Source organism: Haemorhous mexicanus, chromosome 5 (assembly GCF_027477595.1).
Source record: "Haemorhous mexicanus isolate bHaeMex1 chromosome 5, bHaeMex1.pri, whole genome shotgun sequence".
In the NCBI taxonomy this organism is placed as follows: Eukaryota; Metazoa; Chordata; class Aves; order Passeriformes; family Fringillidae; genus Haemorhous; species Haemorhous mexicanus.
The window spans coordinates 3,675,401-3,697,177 of NC_082345.1; the positions used below are offsets into that span (position 1 = coordinate 3,675,401).

The window sequence follows — 21,777 nt, forward strand, 5'->3', positions numbered from 1 at the left end:
GGAACAAAGCAAGGAATGGAACATTTCTGTTTGCACTTCCAAGGCCAAACTGCCTTAGAAGTGCAGGAATCAGAAGCCTGGCTCTCACTCTGACAGTGGGGAAATGCAGGGGATGTAACATATAAGCAAATAATGGCTTAGGATAGACAGGCTGGCAGATATTTGTTCATGTCTTCAGCAGGATCTAATGGTACAGAGGACACTTCCTCAAAAGGATCCACTTCTTTGTGTGTGAATCAGGAATAAAAAACATCTGTAATTTTGGTGCAGTCAATTAAAGCAGTCTTTAGATGGAAATGCTTCAGAGTTTTAAAAGACTTATTAATCAAAGAAAGGAATTTTAAAAGACTTATTAATCAAAGAATGGAACAGAAGCATAACTAAAAATTTTATGAGCTTTTTTTCTTTTGCTGAGCAAAAACTGAGCTTAAGATTTTATTTTGAATTATCTGATGAAAGTCTTCCAGAAAATGCTCATTTACAGTGATGGCTTCACTCAAAGCTGACTTCTTGTACAGGGGGAGAGTTTGCTATGGCAATGGGGTAATGAACCATCACTGGCCTCTGTTAGTCTAAGCCTGACTGTTGTTACTGCTTCCTCCTTTCATCCTATAATTATTTGAAATGGGTTTACCCTAGAAATAATTTTATGTTACTTTTACTTGGATTTTTTTATCCTCTGTTTGAGGGAATTTTTGTTTCCTCTCCTATGACATGAATCCCAGTCATCAAGACAGATGTAGTCAGGGGGTTTCCAGAACTGGTATAAATTTCAGGCTTTTTAAAAGGGTTTTCCAGTTGGGTATTTTGGGGAACAGGCTACAGAATTTGAATCTGCAATGCTGCTCATATTCAAACATGTACAGGATCAAAATCACTTCTGTTAAGAAAACAGCACATGACTGCCCTGCTGTGCCAATGTCCAAACAGAGGAGAGATGGTTCTGACACCCTTCAACTATTCTGAACAACTTCTGAAAGAACTGAGTATAATTAAATGATTCTTGCTTTTGTTCTGTTACATTCCACTCTTCAGATTGATCCTTCATCATCTCCATCAATCTTCCAGGTTTTCAGCTACTGTTGCACATAAACAATTTGTTCAGTGTGCAGAGGGGAGGCATCCCAAGCATTGTTTGCAGAACAGCTGCTTGGTGAATGGAGAAAAAGTTTGTTTTTTTATACTAAGATGGACAATAACCACCCATTTACCTTACCTCAGCAGCTGAAAAGTCAGTTTTCCTGACATTAGTGGGCTCCTTCCCCCACCAAATGCCACAGCCAGTCAGGATTTTTGAATTTTAGCTAAAAAAAACTAGCTAAGCAATGAAATCACACACGTTGAGAATGTTTAAGCAAAGAAAAATCATCCAGGTAGGTCAAATTTGACAGGGACCATGATCATATCTTACAGCTTTAAAATTAAAAAATAAGAAGGCAGCATGCAGAGAAGTCTGTCTGGAAAACAGAATAAATGTGGAGGGATAGTAATACACAATTTAATCCACTCATGAATAAAGATGACTTAAATCCATTTGCAGTTTTGCCAGTCATGAGTTATATGGTTTTTAACTTGTTTGGATAAATGCATCACCTTATTCCATCCCATCATCATCAAATACAAATTACTAAAATAAGACATGGACAAGCACATCCTTTAAGTTTACATGTATCTTGAAAAAAATTCAATATTACAGCCTGGAGAGGGAGAGTGACTGCTTTAAAAATACAGGAACAGAATGCATAAGAAGAGCACTTACTTGCCAATTACCTTTCAGGGTTTTCCATTTTTTAATTTGTTCTGCATGCCTCACCACTGCAGGTCGATTCACATACACTTTTGAGATCCAGCCAAGTTCTGGGGAGAGAAACAAAAAAAAAAAAGGCTCATCTATTTCTGTGTTCTTTTAATATATGGTGTGGTACTTCAGAAGAAAACTGTAGAAAGTTTGGAGCCTCTGAAGAGAGTGTTGTGCTTTCATGTCCTGCTAATGGCTTGTGTACTTATCACCAGTCCAAAATAACCTCAGCTTCTGTCAGGGGATGATCTGTGGACTGGGTATTTCACACAGCATTTTTTGTGTGCCATTACAAGTGAATTAACTGAGTGCTGAAGAGACAGAGACACTGTCTTGTAAATTTAAATATAAGTTTATTATACATGTAGCATGAAAAAAAAAAACCAAACCCCTACAAAACAACCTTCTGCCATTGCTTGATGGCTTATTTCTAGATTCCAGAATTCCCAAAGAGCAGCAGATGCACAGCATGTACTAAAACTGTCTAGAGCCAGAGGAACCAAATATTGGCCACTGCTTAACAAAGTGTAACTGGCTGAAAAGGAGAGCTGAGGGTTCAGGCTCTTGAATCTTTGAATTTCTGCTTAGTATGGTAAATCCAGAGTGTAATTTTTAATATTATCAAACATAGGCTGCTCATGAGAGTACACAGGAAAAAGAAACTGGAATATCTTTAGAATCTCTTACATCCCAAAATGTAAATAATTCTTCAAAATACCAATCCACAAGCATTCCACGAAAACACTCTGAAAATAACATCAACAATCATTAACCACCAATCATCAGCAAATCACCACCATCAATCATCAAATATCACCCCCAGTTAAGGGCAGAATATGGACATGGGCATAGACAGGTACTAGGAAATAATAATTCTGGGTGACTGAATTTATTAAGAGCATGTCACTCTATGAATCTTCTTTACTACAGTGGTAAATTGCATTTCCCTTGAGCATATTGATTAAAAAAAAGGTTTAAAACTTAAAAAAAAAAAAGCTGGTAGACAAAATCACTAATTTTGTACTGAAATCTTATACTTCTTTTATTTTTCTTCCTACTGAATAGCTTTAATAGCCAAAAAAGAATGTAGAAAACTAATATTCTAGCCAAAGTATGTGTAAATAAAAGCTTGTTTTCCTAGACTTACAAAAACCAATTTAGGGTAAAGATGACTCAGAGGAAATGCAGGACAACATGAAACAGATGAAGAAAATCTTGTTTTTAGCATAAGTTACTGTGCTACCACTGTCCCATTACCACATTCAGGCTATTAGTGAGTGGTACCCACAAAGTGTTAGCTAAAAGCAGAACAAATAAATCAAAGGGATCCTAAGGAATTTATGGATTTTTTGTTTTTTTAAGATTGGATTTATGGATTTTTTTTTTTTTTTAGCATCAGACTCACTGCATGGCAACAAGGAAAAGTGGGAGCTTGGAAAGTTGCAAGCAAGTCAAACAACAAACCCTTGTTATTCTTTCCAATTTCAGAGCCACAGGTTTATCCATTCTGTCCCAAACAAGGAGCTCAGCTCAGCTGACTTGTAGAAAGCAGGTGAGAAAAAATTGCTTCAAAAACCATGGCTACAACTTTCTCCTTTTTTTGCCTATCAGGATATTTTTGACAAAATCCATGGGGGAGGAAAACACACATAAATCAATATATAGAGGAGGGACACACAAACTCTGTGTTATGATTCTTCTGCTACCTGTGCCAAGTGCTGAGGTAGCATCATTTAATCATAATCCCATTTGTTATAACAACTTTTGAACCCTCCTGGGTGCACGGTGACCTTTCAGCCCCTTTGGAAAATGTGATAAAACCAAAGGAAGCAGTTTAGATGAGGAACTCAGCTTCTCTCTCTCTAATAAGGATCCTTTCAGCTGGTCTGCTCTAACCTATTCTTTCTACACTTTTGAAACAACCAAGAAAACCAACTAGTAAATGATTTATAAAAACAATTATTTGGGAGAATATGAAGACAGTGTCCAGTTAGTCAAGGAAAATTCAAGTTTGAGATGAAAATTTATATGAAAGGACACAAATTTCACTCATGAGTAGGTTAATTCTTCATCAGCCATTGTTTGTAGAGGATTCAGGCTGATAAAGCTGTTGTATCTACCCAACCTGACTCTTGAGCATCCTGACTCAGGTCTAAGCAATCCTTTTAAGATGTTAGAGCCCTGCACACTAGATCAGCTTAAAGGAAATAATCAACTGTAAAGTCATTTGGAGAAAGGAAAAAAAAAAAAAAAAAGGGAGAAAAGGTGTGGAAGGAGAGTGGAAGTGGAAATAAGCTACTGCTCTTGCTGTGCCCAAAGTCACCTGTGAAAGCCACCAAATAGCAGCTGACCAGCAATAGCTGACTGCATGTTATTTTGCAAATAGGACAAAATCCATTGGTTTAAGCCCTTTTTACTGTCTGACACATCTTCCCCTCTGCTCTCAAAAATACACATGGCAATGTCTAATACCTAATTTTTGTGCAGGGGATGCAAGAGTCCCTGAAAGACCACAGAATGTGGATCTCCAAGTATTTTTTTTTTTGAGTGTGGGAACTCAAACCACAGTGCACAGCACAGGCAGAAAATTAAAAAAAAAAAAAAAAAAAGGAATAATTTAACAAAAAATCAGAACACCATCCTTTCTGTACAACTTAATGTGAGATATCATGCAGCTCTTACTACAGGAAATAAAATGGTGCAATAAAAATGGCACGGCAAGGAAGGACAAAGGTTCTGGTAATGTGCAGCAGCAGATGGAGACTTCCATATAACACAGACCTTTTATTCAAGCCCATTCCTACATTAATTAAAGCAATGGGTAAGTGAAAACAAATATGTCCCAGCATAATTGCCTCTAAATAGACTTTCAAAGTTTGCCATGTGAGGTCTCATCAAATCTTTAGATCTAAGTGCCTTTATTCAGAAAAACCCTCACAATTCCAGCTTTACTCTTTCTTTTTTTTCATTAAATATCAGAGTAAAACCATTTTTTGAAATAGAACTGACTGCCTTTGGATTCTCCCCCTCCCTCACTCCCCCAAGCTTTATGATTTAGTATCTGGCTAAGGAAAACTATATTTAATTAGGCTCATTAACCTTGCAGTGTGAACATGTCTTTTTTTTTTTTTTTAAATAAGTCATCTGCTAGTCATCTGCACAGTCATGTGGCTTCAGGGATAAAAGTAATTAAAGCAGTTACACTAGAGCTAATTAGCCAATATTCTGTAATCACTCTTCTAGTTTACTTTTTTCTCTGAAGACATCTGAAAAAATCATATTCAATTCCTTAACAGGAAATTCATCTCCTCTCTTTGAAGAACATGAATCCAAAAATACCGAGCATTTCCTCAGAAAACAATAAATAAAACCACTTCATTAGGATAATTACATAAATATCTAAGCTTCCTAACACATTCCTCATAAAACAGACTAAGCCTTACAGAAGCTTTAAAAAAAATGTGTTGATGGCATCCCTTCAGATGGCGAAACAGAAAGCTCAAGGACGCCTGAGGCAATAGTTTCACAAGCATTTTAAGGCAGCACTGTTCCCAAAAGGAGCTGCCCCCCTCAAGTGGTTATTTCATTTTGTGTGCCAGAGACAGCATGTGTGCTCCTGCTCTTACCATGAGCACACGATAAAACGGGGAAGGGAAGTGATGAAAGCTGTTATTTCAGGAGAAGAGACTCAAACTGTGTCCTGAACCTTCCCTGGAGAAAGGAGGAGCTCAGCTGGACACAGGCTGACCCCAGCTGGCCACACAGAGCTGAGCAAAGCCTCTGAAAGGGGAGAAAAGGCTTTGGGATCAGGTCTTGCTACAGCTGTCTTACCACAAAAGCTGTTTGGAGATTTGGGGTTTTTCAGCTTTGTCAAGACAGAAGCCATAGTTATTTTTCCATAGAGACACCTGATATGGACCAAGAGATCCCTAATTTCATGTGGGTCTCCCTTTATATGACAGAAGTTCAGTCTCCAAGTCATCAGCATCCAGGTACATGAAAGCATGAGCCCTGAACTAGGAATCAGCTCTGCTGCCTTGTGCCATCAGTGAAATCACACAGTGCTGTCCATGGATCACACAGAATGGGTCATGGTGTCCTCCTCCAAAGCACTTTGGGAACCACCAACAAGCCTTTCCTCAGGAAGTGACAGGCAGAACATCAGGACCTGGTTTCCTGCAGGCACAAGTCTCCTGTTGCTCCCTCTCTCGTCTTGAGACATCTCCTCACCCCAAAAACCCAGCTGTGGTCCTTGCCACCATGAGTAAAACAGGACTCCTTTACTGGCATAAAGGCCAAAATAAAGCAGTTGCAATGTAAATTCTTATCATTGCTGATCTGTACCTGCCTTTCCCTCAAGCAAAGAACTGATTTGGTCACTCCACCCAGCGCCTAACTTATTTCCAAGACATCTACTTGTCCTTCAAATGTGACTAAAATTACCCACCAGATTCAAAAGGTGTTAGAACAGTAAAGAACCAGAGCCACAGTACAGGCTAAAACCAACTATTAATATATTAGAACAGAATTATGCTGTTTTGAAAAGGGATGTAACACTTCATTATCTAAATGCCACTTACCAACAGGCTAGCTCTCACACGTAGATGGCTCAGAAATACCAACTATAATTAAAAATATATAAATTGAAATATAATGAATGTATTTTTGGCCCTTCAGCTAGAAGGTCTGAGCAACACAGATAGATAATGGGGTTTTTTAAGAATCCTAGAACATTGCAAAACAACTGCAATTACTTACTCATTGCTCAGAATACATACATATATGTGTGTGTGTGTATATATATATATTCAGTCTATACATATATAGACACACAGAGGTAATAAAACATATAATCATAGAATAATTTGGGTTGAAAGACCTTTGAATATCATGTGTCCAACCTCCTGTGCAATGCAGCATCAGCTCTGAGGTCAGACCAGGCTGCTGAGAGCTTTCCAGGTGGATTTTGAGAGTCCCCAAGGATGGAGATTGCACAGCCTCTCTGAGCCCAACCTGTCCCAGCACCAGACTGTTTTGCCCCAAGTCTTCCCTCATATCCAGATTGAACTCCTCTGCCTCATTTCCCTGGGCTAAACCAGCCCAACTCTTTCAGCCTTTCCTCACAGTGCAAGCACTCCAGCCCCAGCCCCATTGTGCTGTGCCTCTGTTGAAGCTGTGACAGTTTTATCCATCTCTCTTTCCTATTGGAAAGAATTGTATTTGCTGGGAATGCCTCAACGAAGGCAGGAATGATGAATCTGACCCCATGTTCTCAGAAGGCTGATTTATTACTTTATAATACTAATAAATTAAATAGTATATTATACTAAAGAATACTATACTATACTAAAGAATATAGAAAGGATACTTACTGAATGCTAAAAAGATAATAATGAAAACTTGGGACCCTTTCCAGAGCCCTGACACAACTTGGCCCTGATTGGCCAAAGAGTGAAAACAACTCCCAGCAGAATGCAATGGAACAATCACCTGTGGATAAACAATCTCCAAACACATTCCACATGAGCACAACACAGGAGAAGCAAATGAGATAAGAATTGTTTTCCTTTTCTCTGAGGCTTCTCAGCTTCTCAGGAGAAAAATCCTGGGCAAAGGGATTTTTTCAGAGAATGTGAATGCCACAGGAAAGAGAAACTGGACCAAATATTCCATGGACATTCCAAGTGCTGGGCAGAGGGGATGGTCCCTGTGTCCCCAGGTGTCTGCACCCCACAGTTAAACCAAAGCAGCTTGCACTTCCAAAACAGATACTCACTGACATGTTCCATTATTTCATTGTGAAGTGACATTAAAAATTGCATCTGATACTTTTCTGAAGCATGACAAAACATTAAACATCTGGGCTGTTATAACCCAGGGCCCTGCAGAGCAGAGCAGGAGAGACAGATTCATTCCCACCCCTGCAGGCATCGTGGTGAACCCCAGCACACAAGCTCTGCAAACACCCCTTGAGGAATGGAAAACTTGCAAAACTCTTTGTCCAGCTTCTTTGCACCACTCTTGGCTGGCAAATGTGTCAGTGCATGAGGCTGGTGAGCCTCTGACTGTGCACATCAGGGTCTTTTCATCCGTGGAACATGCACCTGTTCTTTATTCCAAGGAAAAACCTTCTTCTACTAAGGCACAGTGATGGGTATGAGGGAAGGAGATAAGGAGGGAAGAATCAAGGAGTTTTACAAAAATGTTTGTTTTTGGTTTTTTTTTAAATCACACAGGAAAGCACTACGTGCCATAATTTGTGAAGAGTTTGGCTTGTCAGTGGAAAACAAATGGATACTCTCTAAGGGCAACATCAGAGACCTCCTGCTTTGATAATGACATTATGTAGCAAGCACAGAAACAGCAGACACAGAAAAGGACAAAAACAATATATTTTTAAGTAAAATACGTTTTACCACTAGATGTCCCTGTTAGAAAACTCTAATTCTGCACAAAGCTGTGTGGGAAACAGGGCAAATCGCCTGAATTAGAGTTAAAGCTGCTGCCACGGGCTTGTAAAACCTCCAAAGGCTGAAGTGCCTAAGTGACAGAAGCAGTGAGTATTGCTAGCAGCCATGAAAGATAAAGGTAAGGATTTACCCTGTTCTTTCTGAGTACTGCTACCAGCTAAGGCACAGCAGTAAGATATGTTAACTGCTGCATTTAGTATGCTGCTGTATTTCAGACATGTATTTAGTGGGAGAGCAAATGGCAGGCAGGTGCAGTTCTCTCTTTAAAGCAGCCAGCATAAGGCAGATGCTAGAAGCTGCCACTTAAACATGGTGACAGCCACACCATTGCCTTTCCTACCCCTGCCCTGAACATCTAAGCCAGCTCGTTTTCACCACAACTGATTTAAACAAAGATCCCTGGGAAGGGATGGCAACAAGTATCAGAACTGAGCTGACTTCAAGTTTCTGGATGTCCCACACATCAACTAATTTTAAGCTTGAATTTACTAAGAAAAAGCATGGCACACCTCTAGTTTAAAGAAACTGAAGTGCATTTGCAGGCTTTTGTGCTAGCTGTTTTTCCTAACAGTGATGTTTTATCAACTGCATTATTGATGTTTGTTTCATCTCTTTGGATGGCTGCAGTTGAAACTCACCTGTCCCTACAAGCAGCCCCTGTACGAGGACATCAGAGAGCCATTAGACAGCTCACTTTTGAAAGCTGCAACACTTCCACAATTTCAGTGAATGGAAACACAGCTCTCACTTGTCCATCCACAGGCTAATCATGTAAAAGTGCCTGTGCTTGTTGTCATGACAGGCAGTGACGCCACAATCTCCTGAACTCTGCTCGTGCCAGCTTTGAGACCCACCTGTTCCACACCAGCTGGCCTTTGCTCCTCCTCTTCCATGAGGCCACCCCTGTGTCTCCTCCACCTCACTGTCCACCTTCTCATAATGACCAAATTATCCCCCCTTGGAGGCAGACTGCAGGAAGTCTCACTGCTTCAATTATCCCACTGCTGCAGCTGGGGTTTGCTGAGGAAGCTGTAGTACTTTCCCTTCCCCAGCAACGAGGCGAAAGGCAGCTCCAGCCAGAAAAAGGCAGAGGAAGTCTTTTTGTACCTTATCTCAGGCACAGCCACCTTTCAGACCCAGAGACCAGCTGCAAACACCTGGAAAATCCTTACCACTCCCCAGAGAGCGAGCAACAAGAACGATCAGAAGAGACGGAGTCTCGAGTTTGCAAATCAGAGCCCAAATTAAGTGGCTTTAATCTCTTGGTGAGAAAGAGGGGAGGAAGAATCCTGTGAGAACCAGAATGGTGTGCAGGAGAGAACCAGGTCCAGCTTTGTGACAGGACCAAGGCTCAGAGCTGTCCTACAACCTCTGACCCTGCAGATCCAGCTTTGTGACAGGACCAAGGATACAGAGCTGTCCTACAACCCCTGACCCTTCAGATCCAGCTTTGTGACAGGACCAGGGATACAGAGCTGTCCTACAACCTCTGACCCTGAAGGTTTAGCTTTGTGACAGGACCAGGGATACAGAGCTGTCCTACAACCTCTGACCCTGCAGGTCCAGCTTTGTGACAGGACCAGGGATACAGAGCTGTCCTACAACCTCTGACCCTGCAGGTCCAGCTTTGTGACAGGACCAGGGATACAGAGCTGTCCTACAACCTCTGATCCTGCAGGTCCAGCCTTGTAACAGGATCAGGGCTGTGGGGCTGTCCTACAGCCTCTGACCCTGCTTGGAACCCTGAAGCCAAAGCCACGGGTGACACGGAAACTCGTGGTTAACCCGCAGTCCCAAAGCCTCCTCCCGGCTCCCCATCACGGGATGTAAGCATGTCAGAACACGCACAGAACCCAGTGCCGTTCCTCTTTCGGCTCTGCAGAGGAACGCGGTCCCGCGGCCGCCCGGGGGAGGCTCGGCCGGGCGCGGGGAGCCGGGGGCCGCCACAGCCCCGCTCCGCCCCGCCCGTCCCGGGACCTCGCAGCTCCCACCGGGGATGCCCGGCCCCGCCGAACCCTTACCCAGCTCGGTGCCCGGGTTCCGCCCGGCCATGGCCCCGCTCTCCGCCCCCGCGAACCGGCCGGGCGGAGCTCCGGGCAGGCTCCGGGCCCGCCCCGCTCGGGCAGGAAGCGGCGGGGCCGGGCCGGGCGCGGAGCTCCGGCGCCACGTGGGGACCGCGCCGGGCAGGGCTCGCAGCCGCACCTCGCCCTACTGCGGGGATGTTCCTTTGCCCAGCAGGTACAGGGATATTCCGTTCCTTTGGAAAGGCTGAGCCTGCTGTCGGGGATGAGTCAAGGCACTGTCCAGTGTCTTCGTGTTGATTCAAGGAGGAGCTGGTGCCACATGTACACACGGGGTTAATAAACCTGCCGACCTGTAAAACTTCTAGTGGTACCTGTGGAATGAAATTCTGGTAACAAAGCCACTGAAAACTTCGTGGCCTTTACATTTTTTCCAGATCTGGAAAAAAAACCACAAAGTCTCATGAAAAATATGATGTACATTGTTAATATTGACGTTTAGATGAAACAGTTTCCAACTTAAAGAAACCTCAAACTCACAACGGCATCGGGTAAAGCAGGAAAGAGTCATAGCTCTGAAACCTGAGGACACTTTTCTTTTTGCTTTTTCCATACCAAAACTGCATGTGTACTTTGAGAAGCTATGGTCTGAAAGACAGCAGGCACTCTAGAAGTATATATACCATTTGCACTGTGTACTTAAGCAGTCCAAAAATTACAAGCTTTTACTTGTGGCGGTGCATCCTCCTCCTCCTCTCCCTTTTCCAGGCCACACTGTCATCTAAGAAATACTTGTGATGCCTTGGCCTTGACAAACAGCACTGGGCTCAGCTCTTCTCGAGCTCATCAGAAACACTGTTTGCTTCCAGGAACTGCTGCTGTCTAGAGAGCTCTTGTTTTCTTTAGGAACGGCCTTGGAAATTATTTTTCTTGCCTGAATGGCACAACATCCCTGTTCCCACACTTTCAAACTAAGTGCAGACCCTAGCTGTGTCTGGGATGAAACACTATTACCTTAGATGTCTAAGTTAGACTTGTAAGTAAGGTTAAATTCTTAATTAGGTTAAATGCTGTTATGTGTTATTCCTCTGTTAAATTGTTACAGTAAATTTTTAAGGTAGGTGTAAGTGCTGTTCCTGTTAAATTGTTAGGTTTAAGGTAGAAGTTAACATTACTGTTAAGGTTGAGTGCTGGTAAAGCCTAAAAACTCATTTCTTTTTATCCTCACCCTCACTATCCTTCTGCCATCTAAGCACACATAAACATCTCTCTAAACAATACTCAGTTATTTTCTGTTTTGATTGCCAGGATTTTGTTTGGTTTTGTTGTTGCTTGTTTTTCCTTGGCATGCCTTAACTGTCCTGTAAGTAGTAGAGTGAATCTTGCCAATGAACTTTGTTGTCATGTTGCTTAATATTAAATCTGGATTTTGCTGATACCCTTACTGGTGATTTTTCAAAGACTTGTTCATAACAGTACTTTAGTTTTGCTGTGGTTTTTTTTCTTTTTTCCCAGTATTTTAGTAGCCATTACTAAGTATCAGGTTTCTAAGACTATTTTCTGTTTCATTTTTGTGCATTCCAGAGCAAGCTGTAAATACAGAATGAGGGACATGGTTTTCTGGTGAACTTGGGAACAACTAGGTTAACAGTTAAACTTGATGTTAAAGGTTCTTTTTCCCCAGCTGAACTATTCTGAGATTCTATTCCAGACCTCACTATGAAATTCTATAGAACCTACTGCAAATATGGAATAAAACCCACAGCACAGAAGAAATTTCACCATGGGGAAAGGTGTTCAAAGTTCTTAATTTTAAACACATCCAATTTCTAAAATAAAATTATGCTCCAGTACTAGATTATGGAGTCCTCAAAGCCTTACCAGAATTAGCAAGACTGAACCATTTAGCTGTAAATCCGAATTGCTTGTTTTTAGAATAAAATTCAAATAGGTAAATGCAAATAGGTATAGTCTCCAAAACAGAACAGTAAGGATAAGTATGAATATGAAAAAATAACAAGGTGTGTGAATAAATATACCTCTTTCTTCTTACCACACAGAATGCATTATGTAAAGCTTTCAGCATAATATTAAAGGAAATGACAAGTGGAAGAATGGCAATTATTTTCTTTAATGAAGAAAATATGATTTGTAACCTTGAAAGAGTAACTTTTTTATCCAGTCTGGAGGACTAAACCCAAGCTTTACACAGATTTGCAGCCAGCCTCTGATATTTTCATGTACAACCAAATATTCAGGCAGCACGCTTAATTTAGGAATTTTCACTGTTTTTCTTTTTAGAGACTCATGTTTACATTCAAACTTTAAAGAATAAAAAAGATACAAAGCTTACAGATCAAAGAACTTGCCACCCTCTGTACCAACACTAAAACATTCTTTTGCTTTCTCTCTGTATAGTACAAACCCAAGATGCCAAGGATTACGTGATTAATGCAGTTGCTTTTCCATTTCATGAACCCAACGCTCAAAAGTCTGGAGAGGCTTTTTATTTAGACAACTGAAAACAGTTAAACATTCAGAAGCAGCATACAATGAAACAAAACCCGAACCAAATACTTTAAAGTACATAATCCCTTCTTTTCAACTAGAGCCAATTTTTCCAACTTTCAAGAAAAAAAAAAAGGTAAAAGCCATTGTATCTCTTCTTTGTAATAATGAAAACACACTACAATGAGTCTAATTGAGATTGGAGAGACTGGATCTTGGCTTGCACGCTTCTTTGAAAAGACAGTAGGCAGTTATGCCAAAAAGCCAGCAGAACTCTACTACTTGTCTTTTGGGTTTTTATTTGGATGCTCAGTTCTCTTACAGACAACACCTAGCCAGTTCCACTGCATTCTCATCAATTACTGCCCATCTTTGCCCCACGGAGGGAGCGCACTCTGGAAGGCTGCTGTCTGTCACTGCTCACTTGATTTAGTCTCGCATGTCCACGTGTCACGTAACAGCTGCAGTAATCAGGCTTTCACTTCAGGAGTTGAGCTGTACACTGTATCTGAGTTTTCAGAGGCAATCTCTTCTGCAACTAAATAAAAAGGGTGTTATTTAATTTCACTTTAGATATAAAAACCAAAGAAATGTTGCAGGGATTGCTTAAAGAGACCAGTTCAGTTTGTTTGCCCCATTCAATCTGATCCAGCTGTTCTACCCCATCTGTTCTGCCTGCACAGCTCCAGTCTGACACTTACCACATAATCAATGTCAGGCAAATGCATTCAAAGATCTTTTGAAAAAGAGTGAAAAATACCAGAAAGCACTTGAGGGAAAGTACTTCTTCCATACTAAGGAAGATGCTATCTTGACTATCTTTTAACACTGAGGCAGTTGAAGCTAACAGTTTAGTTCATTACCTATTTCCTCCTCTGCAGTTCCTGGAAGGGTAGTCCTTGCTTTTGCTGCTTCTGCATTCTCCTCTTCTGTAGAGAAAGAGTAGAAAAACAGTCAATACCTTCAGTTCCACCCACTCACCTTAATTAAAAAAAAAGAAAAAGATAATTTCCATGTAATTCAGTGTTGAGGAGAAACACTTGAGCAAGCAATTCTATTAATGAATATCCACATGTAGTTATTGCCTCCCTCTCCTCACTGAAAGAACCAGAGTACAATATAAAAACTACCATCCACACTGCTAGAGAGTCTCTCTTGCAGAATTATAGAAGTGGTATCACATATTTCTCACTCTTTAACATAAAAACACATCAGGCTCTTGGTTTAAATACCCACAAAGTGTCTATATTCAAAAAGCTTATGGGTGTGATGTTAACTGCTTACACAACAGCTACAAAAGTACATCTTTCAATCTAACAGATATGAGTAGATCAGAAACCCTCAGAAGACAGGAGTTACTGTTTGAAATTCAGTGTTTACCACTAATGGTAGACGTGACTTCAAAGGTGCACACAGAGTTGCCAAGTTTCCCCAGGACCCAGCTCACACTTACCAGGAACTACACACTTCCAAAGGCCATAGGTTTTCCCTACTGTTGTCTGCCACAGCCTTAGTGTTCCATCTTCAGAGCCACTTGCATATAACTCTCCATCGGGGCTAAATCTCACGCAGTGAATGGGACCAAAGTGCCCTTTGTAAGATTCTGAAGGGAACATGTCAACACTGTCAATTTCAAATTTCGGCCAACAACTGAAATTTAAGTACAAACTGATCAGTTTCTGATACAAAACAGTTTCCATGAATGGGTGCATCAGCAATGGCTACTTTAGGCATTTAATAATTAATTAAGATATTAATGTTTCATTAACTGCAAGGAAAAAGGTGCTTAGTTATTCTAGACAAAACTGCAAAGCAAGCCAGCAGCACGGGGTACACATGCTCTGTGTTCCTTCAACCACTCCTTCCACAAACAATTTTAAATGAGGACAGGATCAGTAAGCAAATATACTTTTAATGTAACAAATTTGGCCAACACATCATATTTTTCATAAAATCTTGTAACTGACCTATCTAATAAACAGTATGACAATTTAGCATACAGCTATTATAGCAGTACAGAATAAGATTTTTTTTTAATAGGTGCAGAATTGTTGAATGGGCGTTTTAATTAGCTCTAGAATATTAGGTATACTGAGATAGAAAAAATGTTTAACTGATTATACCTTTTTATCATCCTCTTGCACAGCATGCTATACTAAGATCTCATTTGAGTACAACAGTTTCATTTACTGGTCGTTATTTTATTAATAGCTATTTCAGAACTCCTTTATGATTATAGGAGACAAACATACCTAATTCTTCTCCTGTATTATAGTCATATTTATAGAGTTTAAAATCTTCACCACCTGCAACCAAACATTCTTTCGCAGGGTGAAGAGATGCAGAATTGATTGTAGCAGGTGCCTCAAATGATTTAATCTGCTCTAGACTGAGGGAGAAAAGTTTGTTAACAAAGTTCTATTAAAAAAAAAAAAAATCCTGACAGCAAATTCTACTAATCTCAATTGCTTTTCCCAGAAATAAAATACAACCCCACAGAGATTCTGAAACAAGTTTTGATACTTGCAAATCATGCTTGTCAAGTTAGAAATGAGTTTAGAGTAAGCAAAACATAAGCTCACACATACAGAACTACCTTCTGGAATACATTTAAGCATGTAACCTCCTTTCTTGGAACATCACAGAGATGCCAGTTTTGACAACTTGGTGACTCTGGCCTTGTACAGCCAGTTTTTACCCACAAGAAGCCCATGACTCCACCTATGAAAACTGGGAGTTGTGGACTCACGTTTCTGCACTATGAAAAGCAATAGTCTTCCCATAGGTTATCACCAGTATCTGTCCTTCTGGAACATACTCCATGCTGCTCACTGACATTGCCACATTTAGTGACTTCACCTCAGTCATGGTACTCCGGTCCCAGAGGCTTAAAAGGAAACAAAAAGGGGAAAAAAGACTCTCAGTCTTCTGCAAATCAAACAATTTCCACCTCACATCCATGGCAAGACCTGCAGCAAAACAGGCACCCATCGAGGAATGTGGTTTGATTCCACAGGTACCTCAGATTCTCAGTGACTTCATCTCACCTAGGCCAGGCTTAAGACACATTCCCTTTTTTAAAATACTTCTACCTTTGCAGCTTAATGCCACAACATTCAATGGTATATACACACCATTTAACTACTCAGTGGTGTGTATTTTTTAATCTCCTGGAGATTAAAAGTCTTGATTTAAGTCTTCTAAGCAAGAGACCTTGAAGCAAGGCTTGAAGATTCTATTCTGTCTTTTTACTTCAAAAGACAAAGAGGTACTAATCTCAATGTACAGATGTTCATTGAGGATATAAAGTTTTATATTTAGCAGTGCAAGAAGTATCTAAGCAGAAATTAAATTGTGCTGCTATGACAAATAAAAATCTTTATTCATTAGCTGACTGCTGCATTTCTATTCCTACAATTTGGAGGAAAACAAACAAGACTAGGCTCTTGCCTATCTTCAACACTTGGAAACTGAAGAAGACAAAGCAGCAATAGCTCAGGACAGTGTGTATGCAAGAGACCTCATCTATAAATTCATCTTCATGATTACAAAGGCATAAATGTATTTTATGCAGTTCTCAAAGACCACCTCTTCTTATCAGGGAGAGCACATCTATGAGGAGCACACATTTAAGGGGAAATTAGAACTATTACCAAAATGATCTCTGACAGCAGAAAAGAGCTGTATCAGGCATGCAGGTAACTTGTGTTATTCATATCCTTTACCAAAATAACATAAATTTATCCTCACACAGAGCATGACAATACAGAAAACTCAAAGTTACTTCTCTTACCGGACAGTTTTATCATCAGCTGAAAGAATCTGTTTGTCATCACTGCTCCACAAGGCTTTTTTAATGCCAGAAGTATGTCCACTGACAACATCAGGTTCTTAAAAGAAAGCCAAATATTTTAATACATGTCATAAAATGAAATAATGTCATGCAGCAGTTTGAGGACTTCCTTAAGCTACACAGATTTCCCTCTACTAGAGACTGCAGAATTACTTCAAGCACTTAGGACTTTGTAGGTCTTATTCCAGGAACAGGATAAATGCAAACTGGGTATCTGATTGCCTAGCTCTCAAAAACTTCACTAGGTGAACATTGATGTTCTCTGGCTTCCTATCAACCACCAACAGGTCAGTATCAACATGAATTTAAACACACTTAAATATGTGGAGCTGCTTTTTCTCTCAGATGACTAAATTGTAATTAATTAGTCTAATTTCTAGCTGTCTACACTGAACTGAAACATGCTCTGCTTGATGTCTCATTCCTGGAAGCATGCAAGAGCAGGTTGGATGGGGCCTTAATCAGTCCATAGAAGAGGGTTTGGAACCAGGTGATCTCCAACCCAAGCAATTCTGGAACCCTTACATACCAAAAGCTCATAGACATTACATTTGTACAACAACTCTCAACACTGTTCTTAGTGATTCATAGCAGAAAGCAGCCCCTTCATTTCAGAAGTTTTATTTAACTCAAAAAAGCCCCCAGAACTTTATCAGCATTAAAAGCAGACTCACCTGCTTCTGGCTTGCTCAAGTCATAGATACGCAAGAGCTTATCCTGTCCACCTGTTAACAGATAATTGCTATCCTGAAACAGAAGTTATAGAGAGTCAACTCTACTTTGAATCAAAATACAGCCTTTGTCTGTGAGTTAAAATCACAGCTTTTTCTCTCAGACAGCCTCTAACATACTTGTTACATTAACCCTACAATCCTAAAAACAGCAGCAGTATTTTAGATTATTTACTTGTGAAGATTTACAACAAAAAAGCAAAAAAGTAAATAATAGCAAAACATACTCAAGAGCTTATTTCCCTGGTGAATAAGGTAGGTATAAAGGTTTCTCATACCTGTGTAAAATCCACACTTTTGACAATGTGTTTGTGAGCCAGTGTGATCAGTTCATCGCCTGACACAGCATCCCACACTTTGCTAAACAGCAAGAGGAAATATTCATATATTAGAAGCACCAGCACAAATCAGCCTGGACAGTCAGATGAATTTGTAAGCAATCTTTCCTGATGCCATCACATCATTTTATCCTAAGTGCTACACTCTTATAAGGTATAACCTAGTTATTCATTAGGAATATTTCATGTATTTATACTAAAACTTTTTTTGGACTATCCCACCACTTTCCTTTATGATCTTCTTCAGGACCATGCAAACCAATTAACATTTCAGTTTGAAGACAAAAGTGGCTCCTCTCTGCAACTTCATTAATAAAATTTGCCCTCTACTAACAAGACTCAACTTGCAAAATATTCACTAATACTGTAAACAGCACAATCAACAAAACCCATGGAAGAACTAATTCACTAGAAGATTCATGTAATGAAATGAGGCTAACTACTAGATGAAAAATAAAAATCCCCCTCTCAACTCTGCTATAACTACAGTGCCAGAGATTAGAGCTGCACAGAAAAGTTAAGTAAAGCAGTATAATTAGGCACATCAAGAAGCAATCATAGTTGTTCATCATGACACAATTAACTGCAGCTACTTTCAAGAAGGTAAAAAATCTAGGTTTTAATTTGGCTGCCAAAATTAAGCTAACAGTTGCTAAAGAGAAACAAATCAATCAGTAATTTAGTGCAGCTGTCGCCAAAGAGCTACAGAATAAAATCAAAACACAGACCATGATGCCAGTCCATCACTTACGCTGTGAAATCTGCTGCTGCTGTAGCTGCTTTAGTGGCATCCGTGTTCAGGGTGGCACCCCAAACAGCCCCTTTGTGACCCAGAAATGTGCCAATCCAGTCTCCCGTGTCCCCCTGGCGCAGCATGGGCTTGCCATCTTCACAGAAACAAAACCAGTAGTCAGGTAACACGGTAAAAGAAGGCAGCAGTTCTTTAAAAGAAAAAATATTCCCTTGCACCAGCATGTGGAAATACCCCATACTTTACAAAGGCACTCGCTGCAGAGGGGTTCAGCAGTTTAGATGTGCAGCTGTACTACTGCATGCATCTAAGCTGTACCAACACAAAAATGCTACTGCAAATGAGACAAAAATTTCCTGGTAAAAGTCTGTAACATTGTCTTAAGATAGAAGGAAGGTATAAAGGAACATTTCATTTAGACTTTATTTTTACTAAAGTTTTCTTCAGCTAAGACAGATTTTGTTTGCTCTTTATTTCTTACTTTTGAACAATATTATGAAGTCATCAGTATGTAGAAACAAGTCTCATGATTGCAGTGAGATATTATTAAAACATAGAGCGATACAAAAATGAAGCAGTAATAGAAAGCCTTTCCTATCATCAGCTTTTTCTGGAAGGCTATCAAAGAGTTGTTCACACAAGATGTAGAGCTGAACTGGAAGCACTTCAAGGCAGAAAAGGAATGCCCTTTAAAAACTTATGCATGCAAAAGATTAAAATATACACGAAGATTAAAATATGCACGAAGATAAAACGCTATTCCCACTGTGAGCAAAGAGCTCTCATCATGCCGTGTCCAGCAGGGCAAGGCAGCTGCCCTGGTCAAACCGGAGCTCGCTTTAAATCCACAGCCCTTGTGCACAGGCGATGGAAACAGGAACTTTTACAAACAAACCACTCTGGAGACCTCCCACCCCCTCAGCAGCCGGGATCCCGACCGGGCGCATGCGGGCTCCGACACCCCCCGGCTAACCCGGCAATGAAGCACCAGGAGAGAAAGCCGGCTGTCCGCTCCCTTCGTCATTCCAGAGCACACCGAGGCGGTGTCACCACCCCGAGTGGCCAGCACACCCCCGAGCCCCCTCCCGCCCCACCGCCACCCCTCGGCACGGCGATGCGCGGCCTACGAGCGGCGGCGCTGCCCCGCGCCCACCCCCGGGGCGGGGGATCCCGAACAAAGCGGCCCGTCCCGCTCACCCTTGCAGGCGCTGATGAGGAAATATCCGTAGGGGGTGACACCGCTAAAAGCCAGGTCCACCACGGGCCGCGTGTGGCCGGAGCAGGTGAGCGGGGTCTGCCTCATGGCCATGGCGGCGGCGGCGGCTGCGGCAGGGGCCTGGGCAGGGGCACGAGTCCGGCGGCCCGGCGGGAGCGGCGGCGGTGGCGGCGGCAGCGGGGGAAGTGACGGGCAGGAAGCGCTTCCCGGCGGACGCGCGTCACGCGCGGGGGCGCGGCCGCCGCGGCACCGCCCCGCCAGGGGGACGGGCCCGCGCTGCATGTCTCGTCTGATCCGTGAGGGAACTGCCCGCCGTCCTCTGCATCCCTCATCCCGCTCCGTGAGGGAGCAGCGAGCTCTTCCCCGTCCCGTTCATCCATCACCCTTCTCCCTGAGGGAATAGCGAGGTCTTCGCCGTCCTCTGCATCCCTCATCCCGCTCCGTGAGGGAGCAGCGAGCTCTTCCCCGTCCCGTTCATCCATCACCCTTCTCCCTGAGGGAATAGCGAGGTTTTCGCCCTCCTCTGCATCCCTCATCCCGCTCCGTGAGGGAGCAGCGAGCTCTTCCCCGTCCCGTTCATCCATCACCCTTCTCCCTGAGGGAATAGCGAGGTTTTCGCCCTCCTCTGCATCCCTCATCCCGCTCCGTGAGGGAACTGCTCGCCGTGTCCTTCATCCCGCTCCGTGAGGGAACTGCTCGCCGTGTCCTTCATCCCGCTCCGTGAGGAAGCAGCGAGCTCTTCCCTGTCCCTGTCAGCCACCATCCCGCTCCATGAGGGAATTAGCGAGCTCCTCGCTGTCCCATTCATCCCTCATCTCGCTCCGTGAGGGGGCAGCGGGCTGTTTGCCGTCCTCTACATCCCTCATCCCACTCCATGAGGGAGTAGCAACCACATCCCCGTCCCGTTCGTCTCTCATCGCGCTCCATGATGGAACAGCCAGTTCTTCCCCGTCCCGTTCTTCCCTCATCCCGCTCCTTGAAAGAGCAGCAGCGACTTCCCCGTGCCATTCAGCCACCATCTCTCTCCATGAGGGAATAGCGAGCTGCGAGCTGTCCCGTTAATCCCCTCATCCCTCAGCCCCTTCAGGGGATAGCGGGCTCATCCCCGTCCCATTCATCCACCATCCCGCTTCCCGAGGGAACAGCGACCTCCCCGCCGTTCCTTTCGTCCTGTCAGGAAAATTAATCCACATACACCAGAGGCTTATGTCCAAAGAGAAGACAGAGGACTGTAACTTTATTCTGTAACTTTATTCTAATAAAGTCCAATGGGGGTCTCCCAAATTGTTAGAGGATGCAGGGTCCTTTTTATCCTAATTTCCAAGCTGCTCTTTCCCCATTGGCTGAGGTACTTGAGAAGTACAGACTTCCCGAATCACTTAATATACACCCCTTTCTAATGTGCAGCCCCCCCTTTTCTTTTTTCCTGGTATTCTTTTTCTCTAAATCCAGAGGTTTAGCACAGGCTTGAGTGAGTAACAGTCTCTGGCTATTGGTGAAATTTATGGTTCCCCCCCATTGCTTCTCTCACCTCTCAGAATCTGGCCTTGTCTACCATCAGGCCCACAGTTTGTTTGTAAAGACACCTCCTCATTCCTTTCACAGAATTCACTGAATGACCAGGTTGGAAGAGACCTTCAAGATCATTGAGTCCAACCCAGCCCCAACACCTCAACCAAACCCTGGCACCCAGTGCCACATCCAGGCTTTGTTAAACACACCCAGGGATGGGGACTCCACCACTTCCCCAGGCAGGCCATTCCAGAACTTTATCACTCTTTCCATAAAAAACTTTTTCCTGATATCCAACCTATATTTCCCTTGGTGCAGCTTGACACTGTGTCCTCTGGTTCTGTCAGTGCTGCCTGGAGAAAGAGAAAAACCCTACCTGATCCCAACCACCTTTCAGGAGCAGCAGAGAGTGATAAGGTCACCCCTGAGTCTCCTTTTCTCCAGGCTGAGCACCCCCAGCTCCCTCAGGGGTTCCTCACAGGGTTTGTGCTCCCAGCCCCTCTCCAGCCTCATTGCCTCCTCTGTGCTCAAGCATCTCAACAACCTTCCCAACCTGAGGGGCCAGAACTGGACACAGCG

At 42.5% G+C, this 21,777-nt stretch overlaps 2 protein-coding genes across 2 annotated transcripts in view; both read right to left on the bottom strand.

Annotated features, from left to right (window-relative positions):
* DERA (deoxyribose-phosphate aldolase) overlaps nt 1-10,415 on the bottom strand; it is a 48,401-nt gene extending 37,986 nt beyond the window's left edge. The window contains exons 1-2 of the mRNA XM_059848038.1: nt 10,290-10,415; nt 1,760-1,857 (exon numbers count right to left, since the gene is read on the bottom strand). Of these exons, the coding sequence (XP_059704021.1) occupies nt 1,760-1,857; nt 10,290-10,320 (129 nt within the window). The 5' untranslated portion in view covers nt 10,321-10,415. The remainder of the gene's footprint in view (nt 1-1,759; nt 1,858-10,289) is intronic.
* A 2,366-nt stretch (nt 10,416-12,781) lies between these two features.
* On the bottom strand, nt 12,782-19,874 carry STRAP (serine/threonine kinase receptor associated protein). The gene is made up of 10 exons (XM_059848039.1): nt 19,668-19,874; nt 18,471-18,606; nt 17,660-17,741; nt 17,325-17,397; nt 16,591-16,687; nt 15,547-15,684; nt 15,050-15,186; nt 14,251-14,400; nt 13,661-13,726; nt 12,782-13,335 (listed from the first exon to the last, which is right to left on the bottom strand). Exons 1-10 carry the CDS (start codon nt 19,777-19,779, stop codon nt 13,268-13,270), a joined length of 1,059 nt encoding a protein of 352 aa, XP_059704022.1. The 5' UTR covers nt 19,780-19,874; the 3' UTR covers nt 12,782-13,267.
* Between the last annotated feature and the right edge of the window lie 1,903 nt (nt 19,875-21,777).